Here is an 18409-nt window from a genome sequence, read left to right as displayed (position 1 = left end):
AGTCTTTAGGTACAGTGGCAGATATTAATGATAAGTTACAGATTGCCAGTAGCAAGTCTGATTTTCATAGTTCTTCCTGAATTCTGTAATAAATACCATGAGGTCCTGGTGATTTGCTACTATTTAGCTTATTAATTTGCTCTCATACAGTGGCTTGCAAAAGTATTTGAGCCCCTAGAAAGTCAGCAGATTTGTGTGGATTACAAATGACACTTAAACAGATTGTTCCAGACAATCTGTTTATTGCAAACCAGTATGCTCTTAAAGTAACTTTTCAAAGTTACAATTCATTATTTCTCTGCATTTTTTGTAAAGTAAAATTAAAAACTGAAAAATGCTACTGCCCGTCCCAAAGTGCAATTTAAAAAAAAAAACCCACTGATGATTACCAAGCTTATCACAGAAGCTGGTTTGACCTAATGGATGGGAACAAATTGCTGTCCATTGCCAGCATTGGAGAGCCATGTGCATTTAAAAAATTGAAGGCACTCATTTTGTCCTGCGGAGGTAGACTTCTCTTTAATAAGTGTGTCTTTCTAATGAGCTTGCCAAGTGCATTTCAGCCATCCCAGTTAAAGTCAAAGCGCAGCTGATGATGGCAGTAAGTTTAACCCCCCCCAGTCTAGGAAAGACCCAGAATGGCAAACCTGTGCGTCAGGACCCAATATGGCACACAGAAGACTTGCTGCAGGAGTGATCTGACGTATCAGGAAATTGAATTCTCAGCTCTTATTGTGGCATCATCTAAGGCGTTTCAGTTTTCCAATAAAACTGAGGGAACAAAAGAACTGCCAACAATATTTGATATGGAGTAATTTGGTTTAGTGTTGGATGCCCTGATTTCATCACAGCTCATATACCAGCAGTACTGGCGAGATTACTTGTATGTTTCTTGGTTCCATTGCTTTCTTTTTTCAGTCTTTTTCCTGGGTCACCTTTATTAGAAGTACTATTTTATTTCATACACTTTTTTGAGATATGCTATGCATCTTTGGTTATGTCCACGTCCCCTGTTTTTACAAACCTCCCTCTGTTTTCAGCTGTTCATTTTATGTTCACCTGCATGGTGGTCAGATAAGAACTGGCACGGCAACACCCCAGTTTGCTTGGATTTATAATGCTGGGAATGGCTATGTTGGAAAAACTTTTTTTTTTTTTAAATGTATTTATTTATCTTGTAATAGAAAAATCTGAACAAGAAAGAAAGATCAGATGTTTAACTTTGTTTTAATCTCATCTAAGATGTTCAAAAAATATTCCTAGTACATCTGCTTTAAATGGGGGCCTGTGATTTTTATTTTTTTTCTTTGTTCAGAGCTTTTAAAGTGAGTCTCAGAGAGAAACTGACTGGGAAACTGATCTAGGAGAGCAGGATAAAACTATAACCCGATCAGTTGCTTCTGGAGAAGTAAGCCAAAATGTAGGTTATGGAAATTGTGATCAATATAATTTATTTGAATTTTAGAAAGACATTTGACACAGTGCTAAAAAGCTACTTTGTACAGCAGGGAAAATGATCATTGGGAGTAAAGTTTTCGTATGGACTGGTAATAAATCTAAAGATGGGTTTATTAGTGCCAGAAGACCTAAAATAGCTTCCATTGCCCCCCCCCCCCCCCTCACGTTCTCTCCTCTTCTCTGCTAATGCATTCCTTTTTAAGAAAATTTTATTGTGACTCTTCTTTTTCTTTTTTAAGGTGTATTTTTTCAAGAAAATAATTCTTCGTCCCGGTTTATAAGAATACGGTTCTAATATAGACGACGTTGAATCAAGGGCTAGGCCAAAATCTTCTCTGCTGTGCCCCAACAGCAGTCTATACCCAGACAATCAAGTGAAGGACAGACACCAAGAAAGAGATCTTTCCTCAGGAGTTGTGTTGCAGATGCAAACTTTTACTCAGTTGCAAGAGAATAAAGTCATATTTCATTTATCCATTTCTTGTGGTTTATAAGAAGAAACAGTTCTGACTGTCATCAGCGAGTGTAATTGCAGCGGGAAGTGCTATTGAGCATGGAAGTTTTTGACTGTAATGACTTATCTCTTTCTTGCTAAAATATACCCAGGCCATGTTGTTGTTCTGCCTACTGTACTAGCTGCCTATCAATCTTACAGTTCAATTTAAACATGGATGGCCAGACTTTTTGTATTTAATTGCAGAAGAGCCTCTATAGATATATGTGAAGCATACCAATATGTGATAGGATGCATGCACATCTAATACAGGTAAAGCTGAGTGCTTATGTTCTTGTACTCAAAGGGGGCTTCTCACAAGTGGCTTACTGAAAACTGGAAAACCTGAGAAAAGTACTTAATTATTTCTCTCTATCACCAGCAACTCCCCTATCCTCCCATCTTCTAAAAAAATCTTTCTCAGCTTTGCTAGAAACAAAATATGCCACTGGTTTATCCTGGTATTGCTCCTCTATGTCATCTTGGAAACAAGGATTTTGATGATTATGGCTGCAATATACAGTTATCTATAGACTGTTCCTCTTATCAAGATGGTCCTGTGTGGGTTACTCCATCTAACTCAATAGCAGAGTTAAAGCAGTATTGTTTACATTGTTCAAAGTATCAAATTGGGTCTATTGCTTTCTTTTTTTGACTTTATTCTTAGGTCTCTTGTTTGGTCTAATATGCATATTTTTAAATATTTGCTTCTTTTGAAAATAAAAAAAAATGTGCACCATCATGGCCACCATCCCTGTTTTCCCAGATCTCCTTCCCTAAGGTCATCCTTCAGCCATCTGTGCTGCATTTGTTATTTACCCCTTGTCAGTGTGGTGCCTGCAAAGGGTTTTGCTGAAGTTCAGCACAGCGGCAACCCAGGTTTACTTGCATTTATGATGATGGGAGTGGCCAAATAAGAGGAGTGTTAAAAAAAAAAAAAAAAAAAAGCTTTAAGCATTAACTGCTCATCAGGCGTGAAATAAAAGCTCAGAAAGATAAAAGGAGATATTAATAATCAACTTTGAACTGCCAAATGAAACAACTTTAAAAAAATAGTTTGCATGTACTGCAGCTTTAAGTGAAATGATACTAGTCAGCTGTAATTTGCATGTCTTAATATGACATTGGTAGATAATACAGACTAACTTGCTCATGCTCCAAACAGTGTGTTCCAAGAAAGCAGGGAACCTGCTAAATGTACCCATAGATCACAGTGGGAAAGCACTAGTTAATCATATTATAGAAATGGATTCAGTGAGTTCTTGGTTAGGAGTCCAAGATAAAAAAAATAGAAGACTGCAAGTGCGGCATATTTTACTTTCTGACCCCCTTTCATAAAATGATCTGACTATATGATTTCTCAGACTTATGTTGCTTAACTTTGGAATCCGATACAGGTAACGTCAGATCCCTCTAATTGAATAATACCAACCAAGCAAACTATAAATTCACCTCTTAATGATCACTGAGACCTAGGAGCACACTTTACAAAAATGTATAATATGACCTCATGTTGTTAGGGTCGGCATCTCTAATAATATGAGGTCATATTATAAATGTTTGTAAAGCGTGTTCCTATGTCTCAGTGATTGTTAAGGGGTGAATTTATAGTTTGTTTTGTAATTTTGAAACCCAGCATTTGATCCCCCCCATCTCTTCGCTATTATTCTCATTGTGCTTGACCATAAATAAGATCCTTGTAGCGGAATCCAATGTGTTTTGAAGATTTTCCATGCCAAGAGCTGCTTCAGATTAACGTCATGCTCATAGATACCCCAAAATGTATTTCTGTCAGTACCCCCAAAATAACTATGTACCTTTAGGGCTACCACAAAACTTTCATCTACCAATCCGTGTCCATACACCCACTAGTACCTCAGAATGTTCGCCAGCGGGGCCGGCCCAGTGGGCAGGATTGTTATACAGAGGACCTGAGTTTGATTCCCAATCCAGGATTCTGCTTCCTGGGCCAGCCAGTGCTGGGTATGCTTCAGAGGCAGCATTCATAGCCCCGGGAGGAAGAGGAAGTCCCATTCATCACTCAACAGCAACATCCCACAGCCCGTACTCAGGATCCACATTATTGCAGAGTCATAACCTGTCACAGGAGTTGGAAGGGGTTGTACAAAATATCTGTAGCCTTTAGGAGGCTGGTTATGATTGAGCAGGAGTAGTGATTTTCTGCCAGATCACCAACCCATAACCTTTTTAGGACTTGGGGGGGGGGGGGGGGGGGAGTTTCCTCGTTGGAAAAAGTGGAAGCTAATGCTGGACCTGATCTGGTACCTTTTTTTATTTAAAAAATTACCACTGAGCAGGAAGAAACTGCCAAGCGAAAACAAAGCTTAATGTGTTAGTTTGCCCCTAAAATATCCATATATCAGCAGAAATTTACAGGTCACCCAATGCACACCAGTCTGTCCAAAATAACTAATGCCGTCATGCAACAAACTCAATACAAATATCTACTGTTGACCGCAAAAACTAATTGATTCTTCCCAGAGCTTCAACTTGCCTGATTTACATATTACCCCACAGTGTTCATGTATCTTCAAGCCCCTGCCATTCTGAGTGCCCATCTGCCTACAGATATCGCCAAAATCCACATTTCCTAGCGTGTAGCAGATGGACTCAAAACAAATGGGTATAGTGTGCTCGTGCTAGCAGTTGGAGACGGATCTGATGTCAGCACGGGTACATATACCCCCACAGGAAGTGTAGCAATTCAGTAATTTCCGTCTCCAAAGCAGTTTGGAGCTACCTCACGCTCGCTGAGCGTGTTTCCAAATTCTAACGACTAAATTTGCATGGAAACTCTGCGGTCTGTCAAGAATTCAGTACAGCCAAGGGAGTTTCTCACCTCCCTAGATCTGTCGGAAGCCTATTTACATATCCCAATCCATCGGGATCACCAGCGCTATTTACGCTTCAAAGTCCTGAATCAGCACTTCCAGTTCCGAGCTTTACCCTTTGGGTTAGCCACCGCGCCGCAGATCTTCACCAAGGTCATAGTAGTAGTGGCGGCGGCACTCAGGAAGGAAGGAATTCTCATCCATCCCTACCTGGACGATTGGCTGATCAGGGCAAAGTCACCGGAGGAGAGTCACCGGGCAACCAACAGAGTTATAGCTCTTCTGGAAAGCCTAGGATGGGTAGTCAACATAAACAAGAGTTCCCTACAGCCGTCCCAGTCGCTGGAATACCTAGGGGTCCAAGTCGACACCCAAGAAGACAAGGTCAGCCTGACCTCCAAGAGAAAGTCAAAACTCCGGAATCATCTGCAGGTCCTGCTGAGCGCCAGCCGGCCCACAGCTCGGGATTACCTACAAGTCCTCGGCCTCATGGCATCCATTCTGGAGGTGGTGCCATGGGCGCGGGCTCATATGAGACCACTGCAACGCGCCCTTCTATCTCGATGGAGCTCACAATCACAGAACTACAACATACACCTACCTCTGCCGACCAGAGTGCAGAATCAGCTACGGTGGTGGTTACAGCCCGGCCACATGAGCCAGGGGTCAAGAATGTCCTCCCCAACCTGGATTCTGCTCACCACACATGCCAGCTTGAACGGATGGGGAGCACACTGCGAGGAACTCACCGCCCAAGGGCGGTGGACCAGAGAAGAGTCAAGGTGGAACATCAACCGACTAGAGGCACGGGCAGTCAGGCTAGTGTGCCTGCGATTTGCCCACAGACTTCGCGACAGAGCGGTCAGAGTGATGTCAGACAATGCCACCACGGTGGCATACATCAGTCGACAGGGCGGAACCAGAAGCCAACAAGTGTCCCTAGAAATAACTCCCCTGATGATTTGGGCAGAAGCAAATCTCCAGGACGTTTCCGCCGTTCACATCGCCGGGAAGGACAACACCACGGCGGACTTCCTCAGCAGAGAAAGTCTAGATCCAGGGGAATGGCAGCTGTTGCCCACAGCTTTCCAGATGATTGTGGATCAGTGGGGGACGCCGGGCATGGACCTACTAGCAGACAGGTCCAACACTCAAGTAACCAGATATTTCAGCCGCAGGCGGGATCCTCTATCCCAGGGGATCGATGCCCTGGTACAGCCATGGCCTCAGGGGATCCTGCTATATGCCTTCCCGCCATGGCCCCTGCTGGGCGCCATTATACACAAGATTCGGCGGCACAGAGGCCTAGTTCTTCTAGTGGCCCCGGACTGGCCAAGAAGACCCTGGTTCACAGACATGAGAATACTACTGGCAGGGAATCCATTACCCCTGCCTCCACACAGGGACCTGCTGCGGCAAGGTCCCATCCTCCACGAGGATCCAGCTCAATTCTCTCTTACGGTCTGGCCATTGAGAGGGCTAGACTGAAGAAAAGAGGATACTCAGAGCCGGTAATAGATACACTCCTCCGAGCACGCAAGTTCTCCACATCACTAACATATATAAGGATCTGGAGAGTATTTGAAGCCTGGTGCGACACTCGCAGCACCAATCCACATGCTGCAAAACTCCCTATCATTTGGATTTCCTGCAAGATGGACTTCAGAAGGGTCTATCCCTCAACTCCATCAAGGTTCAGGTGGCAGCGCTGTCTTGCTACGGTCCCAGGAGGGACGGCAACACCATTGCCACACACCCAGATGTTTCATGTTTCCTGAAAGGAGTCAAACACATTTGCCCGCCACTGAAGTGGCCAGTGCCCTTGTGGAACCTCAACCTAGTATTGGAATTTCTAGCGGGATCCGCCTTCAGGCCCCTTCGAAGCATGTCTCTCCGTGTGTTAACCTTGAAGATGGTGTTCTTGCTGGCCGTATGTTCAGCACGCCGCATCTCAGAGCTCCAAGCACTGTCCTGCCGTGATCCGTTTCTCAGAATCACTCCAGAGGCTATCCATCTTCGCACGGTTCCTTCCTTCTTACCCAAAGTGGTCTCACAATTTCACCTCAACCAAACCATATCCTTGCCTACCACGGAAGGTTTGAAGAAGTCGGAAGAAAGTCGAATGCTACGCCATCTCGACATTGGCAGACTACTGTCCAGATACCTGGAAATTTCTGAAGCAGTACGAAAGACGGACTACCTGTTCGTCCTGCACAGCAGAAAGAAGCAAGGGGAAGCAGCCTCACGGCCAACCATCGCCCGCTGGATTAAAGAAGTTATCAAGGCAGCCTACGTAGAGGCAGGAAAACCACCACCTCTACAGGTCAAGGCTCATTCTTGGGCAGAAGCTAGGATGCTGTCGCCTGCAGAGATATGTAAAGCGGCGACGTGGTCCTCCCTCCATACCTTCTCCAGATTCTACCGTCTGGACGTCCAGGCCAGGGAGGACACAGCATTTGCGAGGGCAATCCTACACGGTCCTCGGGCAGCCTACCACCCAGTCCGGGAGTAGCTTTTGTACATCCCATTTGTTTTGAGTCCATCTGCTACACGCTAGGAAATGTTGAGATTACTTACCTGGTAATCTCCTTTTCCTTAGTGTATGCAGAGGGACTCCGCATCCCGCCCGGCTGCCGGTATACATGGGGATTCACCGACTCACGGTAAGCCATGTTTTCTTATATAGGGCATCCACCCTGCCGGGTGTCAACGCCTTCCGGCTGAGTACACTGGCGGTCTCCAGCTCCCATCAATTGGTCAGGGTAATCCTGTTCATTTAATCGATCGGTCAGTCACACATATATCCATAAAGCTTTGCAAGGAAGATTACTGAATTGCTACACTTAATGTGGGGGTATATGTACCTGTGCTGACGTCAGATCCATCTCCAACTGCTAGCAAGAGCACACTATACCCATTTGTTTTGAGTCCATCTGCATACACTAAGGAAAAGGAGATTATCAGGTAAGTAATCTCAACAATCTGTAGCATGACCTTTTTTTTTTTTTCCAAATGCTTTTCTTCTTCAGACTTTTATCAACAGACTTATTTGTTCAGCTCATTCTGTCAACTAAAAGGAGACCTGTTAAATCATTTGAAATGCAAAAATAGTTTATTTTTGGTAGATAAAAATGAAGATTGGTGTACTTCTTGTATGGGTAAAAGTTACTGATTCAAAAACAACCCCAAGTGGTCCATCCAATCTGCCCAGCTATCATTTTGTTTTTTATTATTTCATTCTTAAGGTGATTGTTGCTCTGTGCAGGTTACCCCAATCAGTACGGTTTAACCTTTTCTTGGCTTCCATCGTTTAGCCACTAGGAATGTTCTGTGACCTTTCCACCTCTGCTGCAGCCCAATCCATATAACTCCCTACAGGCTGTATGCTGAGGGTTAAGTACACATGATTTAAGGCTCTTCATTACAGGGAGAGAGGAAGAGGAGAAAAATATTGCAGAAGTTATATTAGGTTGAACAATATAATTATTTATAATGCTTCCCCTACTGGGGCTTCTACCACTCTTTGCGTTTCCAGTCCTAATTGAAACCTGCTGCATGTCACGCTTTGCCACTTCTGACCACTCATTTGCTGTCTTTTCCCCCACGTCTGTAAAAAAAATAACCACCTCTTTTGTTCAACACTACTTACGCTGGAGCTCCTCCAATATCAGTTTTGTTTTGGGTTGTTGTTTTTTTTTTGACCCAGCAGCATCCTTTGGTCATCCAGCACAAGCAGCTGCAATGCTGGATCCTGGTACCATTTGCAACTACCTGGGACTATTTCTCCCTGTTCCTGACAATACCTAGTCTGGTCACTACAGTGACAGTCCTGGGCTGATGACCCTGCACCAGGACTCCTTCCAGAACCCTGCAGTCATGGGCCCTAATTCTAGCTACTAGTTGTCTCCCTTAAGCAATGACCATGACTTCCTCCCCTGTAAGGGCTATGAATGCTGCTTCACAATATCCTCAGCTGAGCCCGGGGAACTCTGGAGTCGACTCGGGGACCTTCCACATGGTATGGCACTACACAGCACATGTGCCACCGGAGCGGTCACCAGCCAGGCCCATGCAAAATCATTCTTAAACTGAGCTCAGCCTATCCACTGTTGCTTCCCTATCCCCATTCATGTGTACCCTACAGGATTGTGAGTGGTGCCTCAAAAGCATACTCCATTCCTGCCCCCCAACACACACACGCACTCACTCACTCCCAATAAGCAGGAACCCAAGTAGTACAGCAACCTTGGTTCAATAATGTGGCTTATCAGCACAATTATTTATTGTTCGATATGTCAGCAAAACTTATGAAAAACATTTTAATGAATTTACCTCAGTGAACAGCATTTTTTCAGACTGTAATAAAGATGAAATGTGAGGACTCTCTTGAATTCTTACCTCTATTTTTTTTGTATTTTGGTATACACCCCTTCCTCCACCACCCCTACTAACACTTCAGACTACCTGTCTGAGTGACTTTCAGAAACCATCAACAGCTGGAGGGAAGTCCTCTCAGCACCAGTCTGTGCCTGGCAGGGATTGCCAGAGTAACAGCGGGCATCTTCTCTTTCCCCCCCCTAAACCTTAAAAGCATTAGCTCCCTGCATCCTGCCAGCCCTAGCAGACAACATACTTGAAAGCATTTGTTGAAGTATAAGAAATATTAAAGTTATGAAATGGCATGTCCTGTGTCTTATTCTCATAGACATTTTTTTTTTTATTTAAGAATAAAAGGTTCTGGGTTGGCTTGTTGGCCCCGTGGCAGTACACACATGCAGAGGGTCTGGGATATGATTCCTAGCTCAGGTCTTCTGCTCTCCAGCTCAGCTGGACTAGGGATGCTGCAGAGGCAGAGTTCACAGCCCGCTGTGGGAGGGAGGGATTCGTTATATTAACTGTGCAGTGGCGAGGCACAGCGGCAGAATTTTAGGGCCCATGGTTGCAGGGTTCCAGAAGGGAGCCCTGGTGCATGGCCCATGGCCGAGCACCGATACTGCAATGACTGGGCTAACATAAACTGGGGGAGAGGGTTATAAAATAGGAGAAGAAAAAATCCTGGTGGAAACTGCCAGGCTCCTCCCTAAAACATAAATTTGGTTTTACACACCAAAACAGCACTAGAATGGGTGAACTTGTGCTTGTGCCTTCTCTAGAAACAGTACCTGAGCCACACAGTGCCCCAAATGAATGAATGGCATGCATAGGCCTCACGCGTTTTCTCCTCATAAAGCCCTTGCCATCTTCCGTCAGTTTATTGGAGGTAGTCAATAAGAGGGTAAAGACAGGAAAATCTAAAGGTACCTTTTCACCTGCAGACTTGCTGGGCCTACTTCGGTTTTCAAAACTTCTTGGAAAGTGCACACACACACACAGTTCCACCTGCTCCTGGCATGGTGCAGTTTGTGCATGTGGATTTATATGCATGCTGTTTTAAAATCAAAAGTTTGACCTAAATGTAAACTCTGCCCCTGGAATGCCTCTCTTTTTTTTTTTTTTTTGCACGCAGAAAAGTGTGTGAAACTGAATTTTGCACACAAAGACCGGCAGATTTTCTAATGAAACCTTTATGTGCATAGACCATGTTCTCTGTGCTATTGCTTTGAGATTTACCCCCATATGGTGAACTCCTATTTCATCTAAAATGAAGGCAGATGTCAGTTTCATTAAATCTTATATAAATGACTATTTTGAACCAACCAACTGGAGTAACCAGCAACAAATACAATTTTTTAAGGCAGGTTATCTCTAGCCCTTTGGAGAATGACTGCTGGATCACATTATCTAATTGCATATGGGATACATAAGGAGCCAGCCATGTCATGCATCTTGGTGCATCAAGAACACTCTAGAACTCTCACTTAGTATATCCATTAGCTAGGGCAACTCAATTTGAGGAGCACCTAAGAATGCACTCATGTTACTTATGTCACTGGGTTATCACTTACGTCTGGACACCTAGGGGCCGATGCAATTATGTGCACTGACCTTTCAGCGCCCACTTTTTTAACGCACGCATGGCGAGTTTATCGGCGGCCATTTTCATTAATGGCAGGCGGCCGGTTATGAAAACCAAGGCCGAGTTAACCGGCGTCAGTCTTCATAACTCTGCAGTCTGCCGAGTTTTTTGTTTTGTTTTTTTTACTTTAAAAAAGAAGTACAGAAAAGCAGTTTTCCAGGCAGGCGTTAATATCTGAGCAAAAAATGTGCATCTGAGATGCACATTTATCTTTTTGCATCGGAGTGAATGAGTAATAGGCTCATTCACATGCATTTGCATGTGATGAGCGCTATCTCATTCACTCCACGTCAGATGCGTGTTAAATAGGCATTAATCCCCCTATTGCATTAGGGGGTGGATTAGTGCCTATTTATCCCACGTCCGACTGTGGGTTTAACAGTGGGCCCGGCTGAGCGCACTGTATTGCATCGGCCCCCTAGTTTTGGAGGCGTTGATGTCTTATGCCACAAGGCAACAGAAATTCCTCTGAAACCTGGTTGCTTTCATGGCCAGTTACTCATAAAGACTGGTTATTTGACTCAGTTTCATGGTCACCATAGGCTGCCATCCTGGTTCTATGGCCAGGGTTCTAGTGATAAGGAGCAGGCATGGGTCTGGGAAGTTTGTCAATTTGGTAAATCATTTGGGTGGTAAGTGAAAAAGGAAGGCCTGGTTTCAGAATCAGTTGCTGCATGTGTACATCCTATTGGCTTATTCAGAAAACATGTATTGGGTGATGTTCAGAATAGGAAGACTGAATAGGGTTACGTAAGGTAAAATACCAGCCTCAAGGACTAAAAGACTATGTCATCATAGAAAATGTTACCTTGTTTGAGTATATTACCAATTTTGAGATGAAATGGTATTATATGTCAACACGGACAGTTGCAAATCAAACAAGTGACCTCAGCACTTGATAATTATTGCCTTTAATCATCAACCTTAGCAGCAAAGATTTACTTTTTCACTGGGGGACTGTCGACATGACAAATGTAAGAAATGGGATTACAGCCGAGTGAGCTGGGATTGTTAATTAGTGATGGAAGCAGCAGGCCATCTCCATTGTTTGAGGTGAGCAAGAGAGTATTACCCATATTTTGTCCTTTTGCAAACCAAAGGGAAGATAATGCTCAATTGCATATATAACATTTTAGGGCACACCTTGTAACAGGTGTTCACCCTTATTGACTGCTGGATACTGCAGACGCAGAATCTGACAAACCCCAACTGAGAACAATAATTAAAGCTGTTTATGAATGTCAAATGTTCTGAGAAATGGGTCTATATTGCTATCATATACACATTTAAAATACATATTTCAGAGCCATGTGAGACATTTAGATAATTTCCTCTGTCTTGGCACAGAGTATATTTAGAATAATGTTCATCCATATGGAGGTCAGGGGGAGGGCAGTGAGTGTGGCTCGGATGTGTAATGACAGAAAGGGGGCTTTAAGAAATAGATAATTTAGTCAGGGTGGGCTCACTATTCAAAGATATCCGGTTACCTAAGTTATCCGGATATAATGTATCCGGATAACTTAGAAGGGATGTTCAGCTGCATGGCTTGCTACTGAATATAATCAGATAAGTTCTATCTGGATAACTTTAGACCTTCTATTGAGCTGTTCTAACTTATTCAGTTAACTTTAACTGGATGAGGCTAAATATAGGCACTTATCCAGTTAAAATAAAGGGATAAATAATGCCGCCCCGATCACCCATTCCCCACCCATTGACTATCTGGTTATCTACTTAGCCGGATAAGTGACTTATCCAGTTAAGGGGTGGCCACTGAACATAGCTGGCTACTTAGCGGCCACCACCACTTAGCTTCAGCCATACATCCTTCCAAGCATTCCCACATAGATGGCTCCTGACCCTCAAGACAGTCTGTGGGATCATGAAAGTCTCCAGGAGCCAAAGGTGCAGCCACTGATACTCCTCAAGGTGTCCCAGAAAGATGATGATATTCCACTTGCTTCTCATGCAGTTTTGGCATTGGTAATTTTTGAGGAGGATTTGGAGAGAAAGATCCAGGAAGTGGTGAATCTCAATCTGGCTAACATCGGAGCATCAACTTCATCAATAGCAATACAGATTGACATTCATCCAGCCCTGGACAATGTACTGGCACCTGGCAGTATCACATTGATACAGAGACCCAGAGGGGAATTGGTATCTGATTCAGATGCACCAATATTGATCTCCAGCACATTAGGGAGGACACCCCACCAGTGCACAGACTATAATCAGAGCCTAGGCCCCAACAGTCAAGGGAAACCCTCATGGAGGCCTTGACTGCTATTATACTTTTATTGACTTTGTATGTAATGTTATAACTGGCTGATAGTGGTGGATCAGCAGGATATAAATTATATAATAAATAGGTGCAGATGTGGACAACTGTCTCGCCAATCTCTAAGATGGAATCTGAGCATTCCTGGGGTCTTACTATGGATCTGAGGACTTCTCTCATCAGGCGGAGTCAACAGGTTTCCCATCAGACCTTTCTTTTCCATAGGAAAGTTGCCACTGGAGGACCTCTCCTTTTCCAATTTTGTTAAGGAAATGGTGGGTGCTATTCCATTTCGGTTACAAAAGGAGGCTAACCCAGGACACAAATATAGGACATCCTCTAGTTTATCAATCCCCCTAAGGCAGGGTTTCCCAAACCTGTCCTGGGGACTCCTCAGCCAGTTGGGTTCTCAGGATATCCATAATGCATATGCATGAGATACATTTGCATATACTAAATCTCCATGGTATGCAAATGTATCTCATGCATATTCATTGTGGATATCCTGAAAACTCAACTGGCTGTGGAGTCCCCAGGACAGGTTTGGGAAGCCCTGCCCTAGGGATATTGTGGCAGTATCCGTCCATGATATCTTTAAGGAGGTTCAGATGAGACCCCCCTCTTTGTACCTCCAGTTAATAGAAAGGCTAACAATGTATAGTATACAAAAGGCTCTTGGATCTGTGAGACAATAACTGCCTCCTCAGTTTATTTTAGAATCCACTTTCAAAAAAGCCAACAAGTCAAGGAGACATTCTTTGGTGCCTCCAGGGCATGACCCATGCACCCTTGATATGGTTGGGAGAAAGATTTACCAGAATCCTGCTCTCTTCTCATAGCATCCTACCAGTTCTTCATGGGCCACTGTATGCAAAGCATTCTGCAGAAGATAAAGGCCCTATCATGTTCTCTTCTCAAGTGAAACATGATGACCTGGAATCACTAGTGAGCAAGAGTTGGGAGTGTGGAAAACAGATGTTCAGGTTAACCTACCATGTTTTCAAAACAGCAATGAGAGCTTCTGCCATTGGGATTGGAGTTCATAAGCACTCATGGTTATGATCCTCAGATATCTGTTCAGATACACAGGAAATACTTGCTAACATGTCCTGCAAGGGAGAAAATCTCTGTGGAGATGAGCTCAAGGAAGAGGAGGATCAAATTAAACACCATTGCACCTTGTTTCAGACCCTCTCTGCATCCACTTCTGAACTGCCCTTCTGTCAAGTGGGATACCAAGGAGGCACTTTCCTCCATCCTTTCATTCCCATTAACAACAACAGGGGCCTCACTCTTGACCCAGATTATAGAGGACACCTAAGCCACAGTCAGGTCCCCAGTTAAAAACAAGGATAGGGTTTTGAATGGATCAAGAAAACATAGCCAGTGTACCTGTATTGGTCCCAGAGAACCTACGTGTGGGGGAGAGGGGAAGGCTACATTGCCCACTGAGAGGTGGCTAGGACGAGGAACTCTCTTCATTCTTAGAAGCCAAAGCGGTCAAGCCCCTTCCACTATACGAAAGAGGGCAGGTTTTTTATTCCAAGTGTTTCTTCACACATCCAGCCGAGCTCTCTGCTTAAACGGCAGGGGAGAAGAAAAAAGGGTTCGCACTCACAAAGCGGGGAGTAGCTGGCTTGTTACGGCGGTTACTACCCCAAACCAAATGTACCTGATACTTCACTCTCGACGCATATCCAGCATGGCTCTCTACTTCAACGGCATCGGAGAAAGACTGATACATCACGAATTTCCAGCATAGCTCTCTGCTTCAACGGCAGGGGAAAAGAAAAACTGATACTTCACGCATATCCAGCATAACTTCAACGGCAGGGGAGAAGAAAAAAGGATTCACACTCACAAAGCGGGGAGTAGCTGGCTTGTCACGGCGGTTACTACCCCAAACCAAATGTGCCTGATACTTCACTTTCGATGCATATCCAGCATAGCTCTCTGCTTCAACGGCAGGGGAGAAGAAAAAAACTGATACCTCACGCATATCCAGCATAGCTCCCTGCTTCAACGGCAGGGGAGAAGATAAACAACCAATAAGGGCTGTATAACATAATCTGGGTAAAAACAAATAAGCATGGGTGTAGCTTGCTTATTGCGGCGGTTACTACTCCTACTACCTCTAACTAATCAAGCTAGATATTTCACTTGGATGCAGCTCCTCCACCGCTCTCTACATTAATGGCGGGGGTGGAAGGGAATTAGAACCAAGAGCTAAGAGAAACAGATAAGTATGGGAGAAGAAATGAGGGAAGCTTGCTGGGCAGACTGGATGGGCCATTTGGTCTTCTTCTGCCGTCATTTCTATGTTTCTATGATCCTAAATAAAACCAGGAGGACCCTAACTCATCCTAGAACTAAGGGCCATGAACAAATACATACTAAAGGAACAGTTCAAAATGCTATCCCTAGGTACTTTAATTCCTTTTCTACTAGAAGGGCATTTAATGGATGCTTATACCCACAAAGGTATATTTTCATGTCACAAGAAATATTTCAGATATTTCAGATATATTATTGGGAAATACCGCCTACAATATTGTACACTGTTCTTTGGCCTAGTGTCAACATCACACACATTCACAAAACATCAAGCTGTGGTGGCTGCACAACTTCACAGATTGAGTGTGTAGTGTTTCCCTATCTGAACAATTGGTTGTCAAGAGCATGTCTCAAGGAGGTGCCATAGAATCAATAATCAAAGCCATACAGTGGTTAGAGTTGCCAGGATTTGTCAAACATTACCCAAAATCCCTCATCTCAATTAGAATTTATAGGAGCTCTGCTCTCAGTGTCTTCAGGCCACTCAAGATTTATGGGACAGCATTCAGCTTACTCAGCAGCTCAGGGACTCACTATCTTGATGGCTGATACAAATAAATCTGGCCCTTAGAGCTAGCAGACATGTCCAACCTAGGCTGGGGGAGGGGGCTCATGTAGAGAGGTTCCATACCCTATTGTCTGCTCAGGAAAAAAACTATCATATACATTTCTTAGAGTTAAGGATGATCTGGAATGCTCTAAGGGCTTTTAGAAATCTGTTGGCCATAAAATTATCCTAACAGACAACTAAGTGGCTATATTCTGTGTAAAGAAGCAGGAAGGAATAGGATTGTGTTTCCTGAGTTGGGAATTAGACTGTGGACCTGGGTCATTTCTCAGAATGACTGTGAAGAGTCATGTATCTGGTGGGCAAAGGCAACATCCTAGTGGAGATACTGATACATAAATGATTCCTGAATGGCAGAGTAGCAAATCAGTGGATCTTTTTATATCTCTTCTGAACAGGAAGGTTGCTCAGTTCTGTTTGAGGAGAAGGTCACAAGGAAGGCTAGCCTTGGATACTTTCTCCCTAAATTGAGGAAAGGATCTTCTATATGAATATCCTCCAATTTGTCTGTTGGCAAATCCTTTCTAAAACTCAAAAGGAATGAGGGACTCTTATCCTAATAATCCTAGGACAGATTTGGTTCCCGCCCCTGTGGGAGTTATCCATCAGGCTGACAAATTCTCCAACTCTCACCACTTCATCCCAATATCAGGACCTTAGCCTTCACAGTCTGTATGTTGAGAGGGTAGCTTAGGGCATCTGAACCAATTAGAATATGTCTCATATTTTTCTGGCTTCTGGGAAGGTTGTTAGATTTTAATGGAGGAGGTTTGCCTAATGGTGTGAGGGAAAGGTCCTACATCCTTTCTTCTGTACCACACAAACTTATTGAATGCCTTCTACATCTTTTGATCTGAAGCCTAACTCTGTTTCGGTTCATCTCAGTGCAGTTGGCAATTACCATCACCACACAGAAGGTAAATCAATCTCTGTACAGTCTTTAGCTTTCAGATTCATGTCGGGCTTGCTTCCTTTGAAGCTTCCCATGAAGCCTTCCATTGTGTCATGGGACCTCAACATGACATTTATCCAACTGATGAAAGTTCCCTTTGAGCCATTAGGGTCTTGTGAGCTAAGGTACCTAACTTGGAAGATCATATTTTTTGATGGCGGTCACTTTGGCACACAACTGGTGATCTCTATGCCCTAGTGACTAATCTGCCCTATACTAAGATTTTTCATATTAGGTGGTTCTGCACATGCATCCTAAGTTCCTGCCCAAGATAGTGTCAGACTTCTACCTTAACAATTCAATCGTCTTCCTAACATTTTTTTCCCATGCCCATGTCTGCAAAGATGAACAAGCCATACACATTCTGGATCAGAAAAGAACCTTAGCCTTCTGTCTTAGAAAGTCCAACCAGCTTTTTGTTTCCTTTGTTCCCAAAAGCCCTGGAAGTGCTGTAGTCAAATGCACACTAATTGGCTAGCAGATTGCATCTATTTCTGTTATGCCCAGGCAGATCTGACTGAAAGGCATGTTGAGGCTCATAGTGTCAAAGCCATTGCAACATCAGTAGCTCACCTGAGATCAACATCCATGGAAGAGATCTGCAAAACTGCAATGTAAAATTCCATCCACAAATTCACATCTAAATACTATTTGGACAGGAGCTCCTGACATGACAGTAGCTTTGGTCAATTTGTCCTGTAAGGACTGTTAGAGGTTTAGAATCCACACCCTGCCCCTGCAACTCCTCCAGGGCCCATTCTTATTTCCAGGTTGCCTGCTAAAATAAATATACGTATAAAATTCACAAAATGGCCTGCTGCCAACAAAGGCCGATACAGTAAAGTTCACGGGAGTGCGGGCAAGCGCACAGGCCAGTGTCCTGTGCGCGCGATTCAGTAAACCAAAATATTTAAATTAGGGCCGGCGGTAAAAAGAGGTGCTAGGGACACTAGCGCGTCCCTAGTGCCTCTTTTTGGACAGGAGTGGCGGCTGTCAGCGGGTTTGACAGCTGACGCTCAATTTTGCCGGCGTCAGTTCTCGAGCCCGCTGACAGCCACTGGTTCGGAAACCAGACGCCAGCAAAATTGAGCGATTTTCAACCCGCGAGCCGTGGGCTGATTTTAAATTTTTTATTTTTTTTTATTTTTTACTTTTTTTTAACTTTTGAGACCTCCGACTTAATATCGCCATGATATTAAGTCGGCGCCGGCAGAAATTAACGCCTACCTTTGGGTAGGCGCTAATTTCTTAAAGTAAAATGTGCGGCTTGGCTGCACATTTTATTTACTGTATCGCGCGGGAATGACTAATAGCGCCCGCAACATGCATTTGCATGTTGCGGGCGCTATTAGTCTCGGGGGGGGGGGGGGGGGGGTTGGACACGCGTTTTCGACGCGCTTTTACCCCTTACTGGAGCGTACTTACCGGAGCGCACTGTACTGTATCGGCCTGATT

The 18409-nt window shown here is 44.0% G+C and overlaps 1 protein-coding gene across 5 annotated transcripts in view; it reads left to right on the top strand.

The window, feature by feature from the left end:
• Positions 1 to 18409, top strand: part of NRF1 (nuclear respiratory factor 1) — a 336328-nt gene that overhangs the window by 278565 nt on the left and 39354 nt on the right. The window contains exon 12 of one of the 5 annotated variants that reach the window (XM_029615702.1): positions 1698 to 2690. The exons of the other annotated variants lie outside the window; for them this stretch is intronic. Coding sequence (XP_029471562.1) covers positions 1698 to 1753 — 56 coding nt within the window. The 3' untranslated portion in view covers positions 1754 to 2690. Of the gene's footprint in view, positions 1 to 1697; positions 2691 to 18409 lie in introns of those variants that run through there. 5 annotated transcript variants of the gene reach the window in all.

The sequence above is a fragment of the Rhinatrema bivittatum genome, chromosome 9 (genome assembly GCF_901001135.1).
Source record: "Rhinatrema bivittatum chromosome 9, aRhiBiv1.1, whole genome shotgun sequence".
NCBI classification, from domain to species: Eukaryota; Metazoa; Chordata; class Amphibia; order Gymnophiona; family Rhinatrematidae; genus Rhinatrema; species Rhinatrema bivittatum.
Note: the sequence above shows the minus strand (reverse complement) of the source record. Positions and strands in the feature narration are given on the sequence as shown.